The sequence below is a fragment of the Microtus ochrogaster genome, chromosome 19 (assembly GCF_000317375.1).
Source record: "Microtus ochrogaster isolate Prairie Vole_2 chromosome 19, MicOch1.0, whole genome shotgun sequence".
NCBI classification, from domain to species: Eukaryota; Metazoa; Chordata; class Mammalia; order Rodentia; family Cricetidae; genus Microtus; species Microtus ochrogaster.
The window spans coordinates 56,252,096-56,267,930 of NC_022021.1; the positions used below are offsets into that span (position 1 = coordinate 56,252,096).

The 15,835-nt window shown below is 44.9% G+C and overlaps 1 protein-coding gene and 1 pseudogene across 5 annotated transcripts in view; one reads left to right on the top strand and one right to left on the bottom strand.

Moving 5' to 3' along the window:
* On the bottom strand, positions 1-631 carry LOC106144023 (annotated as a pseudogene).
* Positions 1-15,835, top strand: part of Pde4d (phosphodiesterase 4D) — an 851,276-nt gene that overhangs the window by 790,261 nt on the left and 45,180 nt on the right. For 4 of the 5 annotated variants that reach the window (XM_026783770.1, XM_005356778.3, XM_026783771.1 and 1 more), the window contains exon 6: positions 5,416-5,528. In XM_026783770.1, coding sequence (XP_026639571.1) covers positions 5,416-5,528 — 113 coding nt within the window. Of the gene's footprint in view, positions 1-4,657; positions 5,330-5,415; positions 5,529-15,835 lie in introns of those variants that run through there. The other variant, XM_013349786.2, reaches the window with a different exon arrangement.

The window sequence follows — 15,835 nt, forward strand, 5'->3', positions numbered from 1 at the left end:
AACATCCAAAGCCTTTTAATAACAGTAAGATCCAGGGTTAGTTTTTGTAGCCGCGGCTGGCCCTTCTGCCTCTGGCACGTTCAAACTTCTGGCCCTTGGAGAGGACATAGGGTTTGGTATGGCTGTGTGGGGTTCCTGGGGCCTTGCCAAAATGCCGGTACACCTCTTGGCCCTTCCGAGGTCCAGACAGGAGCACAGTGCCACGGCCCTTGGGAGAGTCTAAGGCCAGCTGGTCAAAGGTGAGGATCTTACCCCCAGCCTTGAGGATGCGACTTCGGGCCCGGCTGCTCACCCGCAGTGCACACACCTTCTTCAGTTTGGGCACATCGAGAATCCTCACGTCATCTGTGACTGTCCCCACAACCACAGCTGTCCTGTTTTCTCGGCCGGGAAGCTTCATCTTTCGGATCATCCGGGACAGGGATAGAGGTGGCCGGTTGGTGCGACTCATGAATAACCTTTTCAGCACAACCTGATTGAAGGTGGAGTTGGTTCACCTGGCCAGAAACCTGTACAGCTTGACCAGCAGCCACAGGTAGATGTCCTGGCTCTTGGGCTCCTTGCGCCGAACCTTTCGGTCCTTGTTGTGGCGGATGTCAACACCCATGATGGCGCCTCCTGCAGGGCCTGGTCCGGAAAGCAAACACAGCCCTCTTTTACCTTCTCACTGTCCATCCTTGTCCGTCCTTCCTTGTCCATTGCATGGAGTGCTAAAATTGTCTTCAGTGATAGACTCTACACACTCATGCTCTCAATGTGTCGCTGCTGACTCTAATAAAGTTCGTAGCACACGGTGCCATATAAATGTTGAATTACTGATCAGAGTAAAAGTTAATAGAAGTCAATCCATTTGCAAAATTCTACAAGAGCCTTCGGCAGCTTTAGAAAAAGATCATAGCTAGTGGGAAAATGTTGTGGGGGGAGACTCAGAAAATTACACATATCAACACTTGGAGTGGTTTCTTTTCGAACTATGAAGTGAAAGCTTATATATGTTATACAATTTAAAAATACTTCAAAACAAGAACTTGATGCCACAAATGGCCTAGGAAATGAGAGCAGCTTGCCATGGGCACGCTGCCTCAGCCTGCTTCATATACACACCGAAAGAGAATCCAGGGCCTTCATATCTTTCCCCTCAGATAAAATGCGTAAGACGGGGAAAGTGTGTGTCAGCCAAAGTTAGAACTGACCCGCACAGATCTTTCCCTATGGCAGAGCCGAGGAACGATTAGCTCACATGTGAGGCCCAAGTTGTTTTCTCAGTCTGCCCGCTCCAGACACCATCAGTGCTTCCCTTAAGCGTGGATTGGGTGAGGAGAAATTGGAAAACATCAAAAGGGCATGTTTGAGCGTTTTCTCTTAGCTGTATGACGTGTTTGTTTTAAGTAAAAAAACAATCAGAGTCAGCAGTGACAGTGCTGTATGAATTTTTCAATGGAGAGTAGCCAATGGTACCCAAGGTTCGCCTGTGGTTTTGCTGTTGCTGGGGTGTTTCTCTGACCTCCTCTGTAGCAGCAGCCCTCTCAAGGAATGATGGCAGACTCATGCAGACCTTTAGGCCCACAAGCACTGACAAAGAAGCTAGCATTTACCAAGTTTCGTGTTTTGTAGCGTGGATCGTTTTACATCACAGTAAGTTGTGGGTAAGAGTAATAGGCCCAACATTTCACAAGAAAACAACTTCAGCCCTTAGCCAACTCCTGTGGCTCAGAGTTGACGGCGTTTTTCCCTTTCAAAGAGAAGCTGCTGCTTCGGCATCATCTCCCCGAGCCCTTGGCAAGATTTCAGGCCATGTGTCAGGGGATCCCTTGCGCACATAACTATGACGGAAGCCAAGTGCTGTCCCACAAGTATTGAGGACTGCTTATACTCAGGAGACTTAAAGCAGACGCATGGTATCGCACGGCTCAGGGGTACCTTGAAGAACACCAACGCTCGTGTTCTTCCTCAGCTGCCTGTGACATGGCCCTTTCCCGGTTCATGTGGAGTTTAGCCAATAGTGTTTGGTGAAGTGTTTTCTTTTCGTTAGCTCCTCAAGTAAAGCAAGATTCGGGCAGTTAAATAGAAGAGTTTTCATATATTTTTAAGCAGGGCCACAGCCTATATGACCCCCTAGGGGGCATTTCATTAGTGAATGCAGTATGTGTTCTTGGTGAAGGCCAATATGAAACTGGCTCACTGTTTTTGTCCAACTAGCTGCAGATGACATTTAGGTGTGTTGTTTGGTGTGCTGACTCAATTTCCTGTACGATAGCTGGCCGTTCCACATTGTGTCCCCCTCCCCAAAGGAGGGACTGGGGTGTAAAGGTCAGTTACTCGATGTCTTAGTGCAGTTGGGGTTAAAATTCCTGAAAGTGAAGACTTGATAGTGATCCTGGAAAACTGGAGGTAGCCATGCTGCCTCCGTCTAGGAGAAGGAAAGTCTTAGCTCAGCAGGTCTTTATTCCAGCAGTGACTTTAGAAATTCGTTTATCCTACTGTATGCAAATAACCCCCTCAGCAACATGTACACATGTTTCAAGGCAATTTTATTTTCTAACTAGAGAGAGAGCATGTGGAAGGCTCCGGAACTTATGTATGTGATCTTGCTTGATTTCTTATAGTAGCAATAACTAAGCCATGATCTGAATATGAAGCAGATCTTCTGAAAACAGTTCCTCCCCATGTCTCTCTTCCACCTCCTCCCAGGCAAACTTTGGGTCGAAGTGCAGGATGTCTTGAAGCATTAACTTGAGACTTCCCCAAATTACTCTTCCACATTAAAAAAAAAAGATTAACATATAATACATAGAGCCACAAATGCTAGAACCAAGGTCTGAATTCTACTTCTGACTTCAGGAAACATTCATGAAGATAGGAAAGGTGCAGTCAAGGAAAGCCTGCCATACACTGGGAGGTCCCCGGGAACCCAGGCTTTCAGAGAGTTGGGTGGCAGGAAGCAGGGACATAGAACACCAATCTTGAGAGCTGTGTGGAAGATGGCTGGCTTTGGATAACAGAAAAGATGGCAGCAATGGAGTCTATACAACAGCTATGCCTCTGAATGCATTGGGTGTACAAACGATGGACTGGTCACGTGACCATAAGTTACTTTCCTCCTCTGACTCCCTGTATTGCTGTTTTAGAGAGCAGACGAAGGAAAAGAGCAAGTATGAGAGTAAACAGTAAACGAACTGCTGCGGTGTCCAGACGGCGCTCTACTTTTATATGGAATGGATTCTGTGGGTTCAAATGCTGACTTATTGTTCCAGATCTTTAGGTTATGGGTCAACAAAGGACTTTCTGTGTTTTGGATCTTTTGTTTATAACAGGCATGCGATATTTTACAGTTTTACAATCAGGGAAAAACTTAATACTTACCTTGTAAATTGTCTTTGATTGTTTTCTCTGTTAAGGAAAAAAAGTATCATCAGCCTTAAATTTCAATTCACCTGGCAAGGTTTAGGCAGTTGTTGACCTAAGGTTTATTTACAGGGATTAATGATGGACACAGAGAGAGAGAGAGAGAGAGAGAGAGAGAGAGAGAGAGAGAGAGAGAGAGAGAGAGAGAGAGAGAGAGAGAGAGAGAGAGAGAGAGAGAGAGAGATTTAAATGCATAACACTGAAAATGACGAGCATACAGCCCAAAAATCTTGGGTAAGGACAAACCAAGTAGCAAGGCTACCACCGTCTGGAAGTTATTGAAACTTATATATTTAAGGGAAATACCAGATTTGAGACTCAACCCGCGGAATTGTTTGCTCTCTCTAATAATTACTGGAGTCTACACTGGGACAGAATTTCTGTCGATTGGAAGATGAAAAGGAGGACCCTATACTTTCTGCTGACAGTTTTGTGGGAGAGACCCCTGGGGTTTCGACTTTTCTCATTCTGAAATAATATTCGTGGTCAGTTTTGGAACTGATCACTTTAGGAAAAGTGCCCAAGGTCCCTAGGTCAGCTTTTATCAATGGAACCCATTTCCCCACAATGCTTCTGATGTTTATTTCGTCTACAGTGGGCAGAAACAGACTTCTAAACTTTCTGTCCTGGACCCAAGTCCAGAGTGTTCTTGTGCATTCTGCAGAGGAGACACCCAGGCTAGGCTGTGTATAAATTTTACCCTGTGGTTACTTTACATTGCTGTTCCTTAAGGTGACTCCTCGACGTTTAGGAAACACGAAACGTAGCTTATTGTCAAGCTCGAAGGCATTTTGACCCCACAGCACTATGGTTTGTCTGTTTACATCCACACTAAAATATTGAGGAGCTGGCTGGGTATTGGCAGTCTGCCCTTAATAGAAATTATTTTATTCTCATAATCCTGCCCCTTCAAGAAAGTAAATCCTAAACCCAGAGAAACACCCAAACTTCATCTTGCAGGAAGGGTAGTGATTGTCCTAAGTCACCTTGCTTTTGCCCCGGACGCCCAGGCCTGGCAGGCTGAGCTGGGACAGAGGGCCCAGGGACTCCTGTGTGCACCGGCCCGGGGTCCCCGCGGGGCAGGTGCGCGCTCGGTTGGCCGCAAGCGCCTGCGCGCTTGGGGCCGGCCCGCCCCGCCTGAGCCCCGCGGGGACCCCGGGTGGAGGGCGACGGGCGCTCCACGCCGGGTTTTCCTCCGCCCTGGTGCAGACCAGTCCCACAGAAGCGCCGCACACACGCGCGCGCACGGCCGCGCCTCCCTCCCGGCTGCGCTTCAAAGCAGCGGCGCCGGCTGCCTGGGGGGCGATGCCGCGGCAAGGAGGTGGTGGCGGCGGGGCTGGCGACACGGGCAGCCTACTGCAATTCGGAATCCTTTCGTAAGGAGTCGCGGGGGGGAGCCAGACAGCGCCGCGGGGCCGCGAGGGGCACGAGGGGGAGTGTTCCCGGAAAGCCAGCATGGAGCGGCGCTGCGCCCGCCCGCGGACTTGAGCGACAAAACAGGAAACGGCGGCCGCGGCTGATTCATTCGCTTCGCTCTCGGGGCTCGGCGGGAGGCGGCGTGGAGTCGCGCGGCTGCGGGACGCGGACACCCGTGGACCGCTCGCCCGACTGCGGGGCGTCCCCTCTCCCTCCCCCGCCCGCCTGTGCGCCCCACCCCGGGGCAGCATCCCAGCGAAGGAGCGAGCGAGCGCAGGGAACCCCCGAGCTTGCGCTGTTGCGAATTCGCCCGTGTAGCCCTGCCAAAGTTGGCCTGCAGCACTTTGCGCCCCTCCCTGGAGGCCGACCCGCGACGTCAAGCTGGAGCATCCTGGCCAGCCTGAGCCCGGCCCCGCCAGTCCAGCCTCAACCCTCTGCGCGCTGCCGGGCCCGGCAATATGAAGGAGCAGCCCTCATGTGCGGGCACCGGGCATCCGAGCATGGCGGGGTACGGCAGGATGGCCCCCTTTGAACTCGCTGGTGGTCCCGTGAAGCGCTTGAGAACTGAGTCCCCCTTTCCCTGTCTCTTCGCAGAGGAGGCCTACCAGAAACTGGCCAGCGAGACCCTGGAGGAGCTGGACTGGTGTCTGGACCAGCTAGAGACCCTGCAGACCAGGCACTCCGTCAGTGAGATGGCCTCCAACAAGGTAAGCCCCCCGCTCTGGTTCGGGTGTCAGTGATGCGGCTAGACTGCTGATTCCCACAATGGGGAATCACAGATCCCAGTGGCTTGGGGAAACAGAGAAATTTGTCATGCTTACTGTATGTTAGCTGTTCTGCTCCTTTGGAGGGAGGTTCCTGTTTACATGCCTCCCTGTAGCTAGATAAAACATTTTACAACAGCAACTTTGACATAGTTCTAGCATCCCTAGGACAGAGGGCTTAGAGTGACACTTTGCCCTTGCAGCAGAAACCCAGTAGGGTCTGGTGGCGTTGTGTGTTATCAAAGGTACTGCTTTAAAATCCCTGGTTGGAAATAAGAGTTGCAGGACTCCATGAAGTCACTTAGGACGCCACCACTGACCTCGCTCAAACTCAGCAGAGTTCACTGAACTTGCAACCTTCGCTGCCATTTCTCTGGTTCTCGGGGTACCTTTTAAAGATAGGGTTTTAAATATTCTATATAAATGTTCTATCCCCGGTATGCATCCACAGAGGATATTAACGAAGTTAGAAGGTTCGTTATGCTGCCTTTGTCTCCTTCAGCCTTGGAGAGACCAAATCCAGGTTTCTAAGGTCATTTAGTTACCACTAGGCTTCGGTTGGGCATTTGTGCCCTATGTGCCAAGGTGCTGCTAGTCTTGGCAGTTAATGGAGTTTAGGGGGCTGAGAAGTAACCTTCAGCACCAGGCCGCCTTGAAGTAGCCTAGGAGGAGGTAAGGTAAGGAGGAGGAGTTGCATTTAAAACAGCAACACAAGTGTGTGCTCTATGCCTTTGGTTATGCAAAGAAATAATTGAGATTATGTGGTCTTTGATGACCGGCTGGCTTAGGGGGCCAAGAAAAGCTGTGTACTTGATGCAAAGGGCTGAAAGAGTCAGTAAGGACATGTGGCCATTAGACGGAGTTGTCTCTTCGAGCTATTTCTGTAGTTTTGGACACCTATTTACAAGGTCAGGAGGGTTATGACATTTTACCGGTTGTATCTGGTCGTTTATTGAATGTGTCTTTTCATGCTGCGAGCTCAGTGTAGTTTCTTCCCCACCTGCTTTATTTCTCCCGCAGATTTTTATAAAAATGCCATAGCTCGTCAGCCAGCCTCTGGGTTGGTGTGTTTGTAACACTGTTCATGGAGATAATGTTGTTGTTGTTGTTGAAATGAAAAGTGGCCTTAAACTGAAGGGGGTTCTCCCAAAATATTAACTCACTTGCTAACCCCATGGGCCTGCTAGTGTGTACCACATTGGCAATCAAATCTGCATTCTTGATTGTTTTTGTTTGTTGCTTTTTGTCACCTGGACCTCATTTCTAAATTTGTCTTGGCTCTCCATCCGAATGACCAGTTCCTGGTCTCGTCCTGGGACTCTTGCTCCCTGCAGCAGCGTTCAGGGCCATTGTTCTCATCTGACTAACAAATTCAAACTTTATAAAGTAGGAATCGTTTCCTTTTGACAGTTTGGCTTTTAAAGCTGAAGACATTTGCCGAATATGACCAGTGTTGAGAGGGCCTTTCTCAGTAGGCTTGAATTCTCACGTCTCTTTGCAGCTCAGAACCTGAAAGCCCCTTGCCAGGTGCAGGCATTTGCCTGTGCTTGCATCGTAATTCGACAGCGCTTCTCGTGCACCTGAGCCACTACTTTCCTTAAAATCCATAGTCTTAGTGTGGGAACCTGCGTTTGAGTTGAATAATTGATGGGCGATCAAACAGTATCGTGACTTAAACTGTGAAGTGGCTTCTGTTTGCATTTTAAGCCGAAAACTTTATGTCATAGTTATTGCTCAAAATAATACCTTTTTAAAATAGGCATTCCAATTAGACAGGCCGTTGTCTTTCTTTACTCTTTGTTGCAAAAGGTCTTCAAACTTTGTATTAACTGCTACAAGATGTGTGGGAGATGGGTTTATTTGGCTGAAGTAAGATATATGGAAAGCGAGAGGCTACTTTTTCAAAATGCACTCAACCATGCTTTTGCCTCAAAGTTGAAAGATTATTGACGTGACACGTTTTATACTCGCATTGGCTCCGTTAGCCATTGTTTGAATTTTTAGTGTCGAAGCTATTCATTTCTTTGTAAATTCATTCATTTCTAAACTAGTGTTCCACTTGCATGGCCTTTCAGAGATGAGAAAGTTAGCCTAGAAAAAAAAGTCCCTGGTAAAGGTTGTAATGTCACCCTTCTGCTTAATAAACAAGGGCCAGGAATAAGCCACTTCCACCAGTAATGAAGTGGGTTGGAACAACTGGTCAACCGAGAGCTGTGAGTGACATCCTGCCTTCATTTTGGACTAGCAATATGAACAGCTTCCTTGGGACATCGCTAGTCAGAGAGAATCTGTCCGATAAGTTACTTTTGGTTGCTAAATTTATTTCCCTATATATTCAGTCAATGTATTTTACTCATTTTCCTTTGACTTAAGAGATCAGGACAGTTGTCTCCTCTGTGGAAGTTGAAAAAAGTTTTTTCCCTAATATATTAAGAAACACAATAATTCACTAATAACAAGTTAAGATTTTAAACTGATAGGAGACATGATTTATTATGGAGGCGATTTGAGAGTTAGAAAGTGGGAAGCCAGGTCCTCAAACCTGCTAACAAATAATTCATATATTGGCAAGTTCGCGACAAAAGAAATTTGAGTTAATGAGCAGTTCTAAAGTGATGTCTAACAGACAACTAGCTGTATTTTCCATATTGCTATCACAGTGTACATAGGCTGCTGGTTGATAATGTGGGGACAAGAATATGCTTGCTTTCTCGGCCAAGACCGGGGCTGGCCGTAACACATGTGAGATGCTTGTACTGGGGGCAGGGGGTAAGAGATTCCAGATGGCATTTAATTTGAGTGATTAAATCCATGGCATTTACCCTCATAAGTACACTAATCTCCCTAAGATTTAGACAGATTGGCCCCGGAACCTCACTGCTACAATTGAGGGCAATTTTAGTGAAACCTTGGAGCTTTGGAGGTGGAGAGACAGACCTGAAAGTTCAGTTACAGTTTTGTTCTTTACTTACTGAGCTCTAAAACAAAAAACAAAACAAAACATTTTTAAGCTTCAATTTCCTTAGCATAATTGAGACATAATAATAATTTATTTGAATGGTCAATATAAGAGTTAGAAGTCAGATTTTCTTGAGTTCCTGTTTTTCTGAAATATTTGCTTTCAGTAGTTTATCTCCCAGGATTTGTGCATGTCATAGATTTTTGTAGTTTGTAGATAACTGACTTTGTTGCCCATAGATAACTAGAACACTTTGAAGCTCCGAGTAGATGTTCAGGCTTTTTAAAAGTTCATGTTTAGAATTCCAGACCAAACGAGGTACTACTTTGTCCTGCTGTAACTGAAAACATAGGCCTTTGTAGTCTTCAGGACATATATAGTATCATCGTACTAGTTTGGAGACACTTGCTGTTCTACACAGATTTTGCAAAGTTAAAATACTTTCAAGGTAAAATACTGTAAAATGCAGAATACTTTAGTGGTGTTTCTGGTCAACACCAGCCCTTCCATGGGTAAACTGAGGACAACAGAGTATCCACAGGAGTCAGGCCCTCTGCCATGGAACCCCGTAACAATCTTCTTTCTCATGACCTTGTGTGCATGTTACTAGGTCTTCCGTGTAAGTGCAGTGACATTTGAAGGAGAAAAATGAAATCATTTTGAAATCTCCCTAGACGCTCTCAACGTAAAGTTGTTACTTCTTTCTGCTCTCGAATTTCGGGTGCTATTTGACAACTCAGCATTGCAGGAAATCACTGGGCTTCAAACTGCAGGTCCATCTTGAAGTTGGGACGAGAGCATCGTTTGAAGAGACTTAAGGTTTTTCAGTGGTTCATTTCAGAGGCCCTCACGCCAGCTCTGCACACACCGTTAAGGCTTCTTTGAGCATCTTAGTTTGTCTTCTGTTCTCTGCTTTGTCTACAACTAAAGCTGCCCTTCTGGAGTGGTTTTTCTCAGCGATTTCCCCCGCTGGCTCCCTCTGCTGTCCTTTGTGTGCATAGCACAGGCTGCCAATTGATGTGGCTGCTGATAACGGTTTTCTTCCGGCCAGAGGGATTGCAAGAAGGAAGATGGGATGTTCATAGCTGTGGCAGAGTCTTAAGATACACCGGCCCTGCTCAAGTATAGGGTGACTCAGGAAGACTGAAATTCCATTAAGAAAGAAGCTAAGTTAGTTGGAAAAGTCGTTTTAATTTATGAAGTAAAAATAGGGACAGTTTTAAAATTTTTAAGTGTTAAAACATAGAAAAGAGAATTGTCAAGAGTCCATATGTATGCCTAAATGAATACATAAATTTTAAGAGGAAAGCTCTTCTATAGCTATAGAAACTCAAAACGTGACTTCATGGTGTTTTGAATTTGGTGTCTTCTTCTTCCAGCTACTCAATAAAGGAAAAGAAAGCATCTTTGTAGTTTTTGTAGCATCTTTGCATCTAAATCCTCACAATGAGTATACAAGATTTAGGGGCCTTGTTTATATCACTGCAATTAGAAAAAAAATGCTCCCCTGGTTTTAGGTAATAATAGGAAAGAAGAAACACTTGTTGAAAATGTTTTAGGTTTATGCGCATGTGCGTATCTGTCTGTCCACGTGCGCACACTCATTTGGAGAGGACAGCTGGCAGTGATTTTCTCCGGCCCTCGTGTGAGTCCTGGGATTCAAACTCAGGTGAGCACGTTTGGTGGCGTGAATCTTTCCCTGCTGAACTATCTTGCTAGCCTGGAAACACTTCGTCGACTAGTCAGGCCTTTGATTTTAACTAGGGACCAAGGCGGGGAGGGGGGGAACGGGGGGGGGGCGGACAAGTGACATTGTCATCAGCTCAGTTCTCGTATCAGCGTTTGGTGTTAGTGAACCTCAGCAGAACACTCCTCACTTTTATGCTCCAGTAGATTAATCGTTACTAGAAGAATGTGTTCAGTTATGACCTGTCGACTTGGTGTACAGGAAAGTGGTGGCTTCTGTGGCAGAGCCTTGGGCACTATCCTCACCCTTTTTAAAAATAAAATCAAAATATAATGCTTGGCTGAGATAAAGCAGTTACAGATGGATTTGACAAACTCCTTTTGTAAGATGAGTAGACAGGTAGAAGCACCTGATACTTCTGTGATGTGTGGGAGTATCAGTAATAGGAAACTTCTTCACTGGCAGAGGAAGAGCCTAGATACAGAGAAGACAGCTCTGTGGTATCCACTGGGATGTTAGTTAACTCGGACGTAGCAGCTAAGGTAGTAATGGGTTTATGATCTTGTGCTGTGGAAAATACCAAGCATTTTCTTTTGTTATTGTTTAGGATTCTTGGCTTTTAAAAATGTTTTGCTGAACTTTCTGTGTAAGGAAGATGAGTGACATTTACTCCCTGGCTGAGAGCAGCCACTATTAGTGCTTACAGCGGCTCTGCAGAGTGGAAAGAACATGGATGTTTGTTGTCAGGCGAACTAGGTTTCAGATTCCAACGCTGCTGTTTCCTACCTAATAATTTGGGCAGCCAGCCTTGCCGTCCCAAAGCTCAGTGTCTTTCATTCGTAAACATGAGTAGCAAGAAGGGACATAAGATTGAAATGCTGGGCTAGGGATGTAGGTCACTTGGTAGAGCACCTGCCTAGTCTTCACGAAAGCCCGAGTTCTATCCCTTATACTGCATAAGCGGGGCCGTGTGGTACATCGGTACATGCCTATCATACTAGCATTCAGGAAGTGGACAGAAGGTTCAAGGTCATCTGCCACGCCATAGAGGTCAAGCCCAACCTCTGATACAAGAGACACTACAGGAGGGGTTTAGGGAAAGAAGGGGGTGGTAGGGAGGAAAGGGAGAGGGAGGAAGATAGAAGAGAGGAGAGAGAACACAAGCTACAAGTACACAGAGTCCAGCATAGTGCAGAGCACACACTGGGTGCTCTGTCCACAAACGAGGTTAGGAGAATCCAGGATTGTCCTCTGTGTGGTGTAGTACACAGTGATATTTCTATTCTGGTGGGAAGTATAGTCTAAGGTACCGTTTGCCAGATTTTGTGCTTTCGGTATTCTTTGATATCTGCTGTTATATGTTGTTTCATTCAAAGCAGTTTCAAAAGGTAAATCCTCCCCAGAATGTTCCACGTTAAGCAGCGGTAGCTGATGCCTCCCATCTACGTCATGACGGATGTGTGACAAAAAACTTGCACACAAGGGCCACACGTTTTGTTCTCTTCTAATGGACGCTGAGTACTGTCATCTATCAGCAACAAAAGCAATGTAGCCTTTCCCTTATGATAAGAAGGACATGGGTTTAAACTGCAATTTTCTTTTTTCTCTCTTTTTTTCTTTTTTTTTCATTTTTATTTATTTATTTATTTTTGCTACCAATGAGATTTCTCTACTAGAGGAGAGAATGGCACACTTCTGCAGGAGAGTTTCTCCATCCTAGGTGCCTGCTGTTCAGGCATGGTGGCCCCTTGATTTGTCTGGGTTGGACCCACCCTCTGCCTTTGGCTAGAATAGACTGGACCACTTTACCCTTGGGCTTCAGCTTCCTGGTCTGCCATAGCTGCCACGGTAATTTTCATAAATTGTGTAGACAGAATCAGAATCACAGTCAGGACTGAGTGTTTTAGATCCGTTATTTCCATCTGTAAAAGAACATCATCAGTAGCCTTTTTCTGTGTGGGTGGTGGATCAGGAAGGGTTCTTCTGCCATTCTGATTCCCATCCTTCTGGTGTATGTCCACTGCTGGCTTGGTGATGCCGGGACTAACCCAAGGGAGTTATGTTTTCTTTTCTCTTTTTTTCCCCCATGACCTTTACAGAGCTACAAAACCAGTGCTTTGTTTTGTAGTTTCCATTTCTGTTTTCAGAGAGTTCACCTTTGTTACTTTTGGTAATTTTAAAATTACCTAACAATTGTACTTGGGCTTGTTTGTTGTTGTCTTGTTTTTTGTTGTTGTTTGTTTGTTGTAGAAATGTCTAGAATTCTGAGCTTCTTCTGGCAAAAAAATAAATGCTTAAAGCAGTGACAAAGAATAGTCTAGCCAGTTTTCCTTATAAATAAATGTATCTCTTATTCTTCTGAATGACGCTGGAAATAACCTAGGCACACCACCTCTTGTTATTATTGTAATGTACAAAAAGTAGATTCAGAACATCCACCTTATAGTATCTCAGCCATCTGGCATAGCACAAACATTCCCTTGTATTGTCAGCCAAGAGGAGTGACAAGCACCCCTACTCCAGTGTCATGAGCACTGCTAGCACGGATACTCTGTTTTCTGATCCCACATCGCAATAAGAGGAATTGGGATTCCTTAGGGAAATAGCTGCTTCTAGAGAATTGGCCAGGGAATATACCAGAAGAGCCCAGAGCATCTTGTGGTGCCAGAAAGTAAAGGACGTGATCGCACACACACACAGCCCTCCCCTGATGAGGACATAGCAGCCTGATGCAAGAGTGCACTGAAAGAACATCCAATGGCCTGAGCTGGAACAATTTGAGCAAGAAAATGTGATATTAGGTTATGACCCAAATTATAGACGAAATACTTGCAACCCGTACTGATTAAAAACAAAAAGGACAGCAAAACTAAGCTAAAGAAATGATGGGGTGGAGAACACAGAACAATTTCCTGGGCAGGAGCATGCTGTCACTTTGTAGGTTTTTTTTCCCTACAAGAAAGGAGGGCTCAAGTCCCAGCCCTGAAATGTGGGGTCTGCACATTCCACCCACACGGTGCAGAATAAATTGAGGGGGTGGGGGGATTGCCTATGCAGAGAGAATACTAACAACCACTGCCTGAGCCAAGTTATCAAGGCCAACACTGGCCGTCGTAAGCTGTCCTGAGCATATATCCTTGATATGATCTGATAAAAACGGCACTCTGTATCTTAGTCTAATTACAGGAATAAGATAACAGGCAAATTACAGTTAGTGTCATTCTACAAAATACCAGGTCAGAATTCCTTGTCACAAACAAGGAAAGTGTAGGAAACTCACAACCAGGAGGAGCTGTGACAAGGTGATGTGACGTGGGTGGGCTCCTGGAACAGAAAGGGGACATGTCCTGAGAGCTACGGAAGCCCAGTAGAGAGTGCACCTTCAAGGGCTGCAGTAGTATGGGCTCAGTAATTCTGATTGGTGTGAAACATTAGTAATGATGGAAACTGAGTGTGCCGTATATGGGAATTCTGTCCTGGCTTTGTACGGTTTTTGTCAGTAAACGTGTACTAAAACAACATGCTGCTTAGGCATATGGGAAATGCCACCTCCCTAGTGAGGCCTTTTTTCTCCCAGACCTCCCTCTTTAGCCTCTGGCTCTCCTAATTGGATACCAGGTTCTTTCCTGAGTTTTGCAAAGGCTTTGATGGATGATGTCCCTAACTCTTAGCATAGTTTATCTTTTTATTTTGGTGATGAGACAGCCTATAGTGTCTTTCTCCAACACTCGGTTGCCAGTGTACCCTGGTGTCGGTGGGCACTTGGCGTGAGACTTAGCATGCGATATCAGTTATGGCAAATGTCATTTCTCACTTGGACTGGAGATTTGAGAGTCTGGGAGTCAGAATTCCTGCCTTTATGAACGGGGTTTTCTTTCATGCTTAGAACAGTGAGCTGGCTCGTCTCAACAGGAGCCTCAGCCATGCTGATAGATACCGGCTTTTCAGAAAAAGCCAGTCACGTGACACAGTTTAACACAATGTAACACAACTCAGCTTATTCTAGATTAGTCTTACATTAGTTAAATTAAAATGTTAATCATGCAGAGGCAAAGCCATACGGGTGGTATGAGTAGCCTCCCTTTGTTTTCTCCTATGGCTGTTTTATCACTGGCATTTTCATTATCAGTTTATTCCAGCTGAAAGGGGTGGATTTGAATGTTTTCCCTGCTAGCCTGTGAAAATATGATAGACGTTTTGGTCCTTGCCCGTTGGATGGCATTCTGTGAAGTTTTACCCAGCGTGTGCTTTCGTTCTCATCTGCCTCTCTGGCCTGCTGCACACTAATCCTCAGGGCAGCAGCCCCTTGCTCTTACGGCTGGCAACAGTGTGCTGTGCAGGTGTACACACCATCATAGGAAGCACCTTGACCTGTCGCAAACAGGTCTGGAGTATAGAAAGCATAGTTGTGATGGGGATGTTTCCATAGCAACCAGGCAGCGATGCAGCTGCCATATTGGAATGCATTCTGGCCAGTGGATATGCACTTTTCCCTTTCAGGACATTGGCCGGACATGCTCGAGGCCACTATGTGTACCTATGGCAGTATTCTGGTTGCATTGTTTTAGATTTAAAGATGAAAAATACATCATAAAGAAGTATGCCTCAAAATATTTTGATGGTATATATCAAATTAGTTTTATTTCATTGACTTCTTTTTTTAATTTTACCTGATCATTAGCTGATTACACCAGATACTTCCCCACAGTGGGAAAGCTGCAAAGAGGAAAAAGATATTTGTTCATACAAAAAAAAGAGATTCTTTTTAAGGAATTATGTTTCACTAAATTAAATAGATGTTTTTTAAAAAATCCCATTTTTTAGTAATTACTTATACCTTTATTGCATCTCCAATGCTTAGAAAATAAATACATTCTTTGACCAGGAACGATTCTACTTTATATTGACTAGGTTTTTCCCCCAAATTTTGGGAGAAAATGAACCTTCTAACCATGGTGGGCTTTGTAGCAAAATTTAACAGTAAAATTAGTCTCCAATTTGGAGAGGCTGTTTTTAATAAAGAATATTTAGTAATATTTGTAGACACGTTGATACCACTTTCTTATTTTTATTTTGTGAGAAATAGTATTTTCTTATTATTTTGTGAGAAAACCTCTTTTCACAAAAAAGACTAAGCTATAATTCTGTTGAAATATTTAATATTTAAAATATTTAAAAAGACAATTTGGAGTGTTTTAATTTACAAAATTATTAGTCCCTTCCTTTCTTTGACTGGGGACCAAGCCTCCTGTATTTTAGTTTTTGCTTTTATTTTTATTTTTTTTATTATTTCAAGTCAGCTTCAAAAGTTAATGATAAAATGAAAAGGATTAACATTCCCTTTGGTGTAAACTCTGACTTCCTATTCTTTGTTTTCATAATTTTATATTCTCCGTGTAGTTCCTCAATTCTACACAAGGGTAAATAGACATGAGTTTTGAGAAATCATAAAGAAGGTTCTAGAAATTGAATTGTTTCTTTATGACACATCAAGAGAGATTCGTTTCCCTGGGGGATATTGTTGGACCCAAAGCTCAGTGTTCCCCTGCTGGTGGAGGTGGCTGAAGGCTGCAGAGAAGAACAGTCCCAGACCCTGAAGGATGC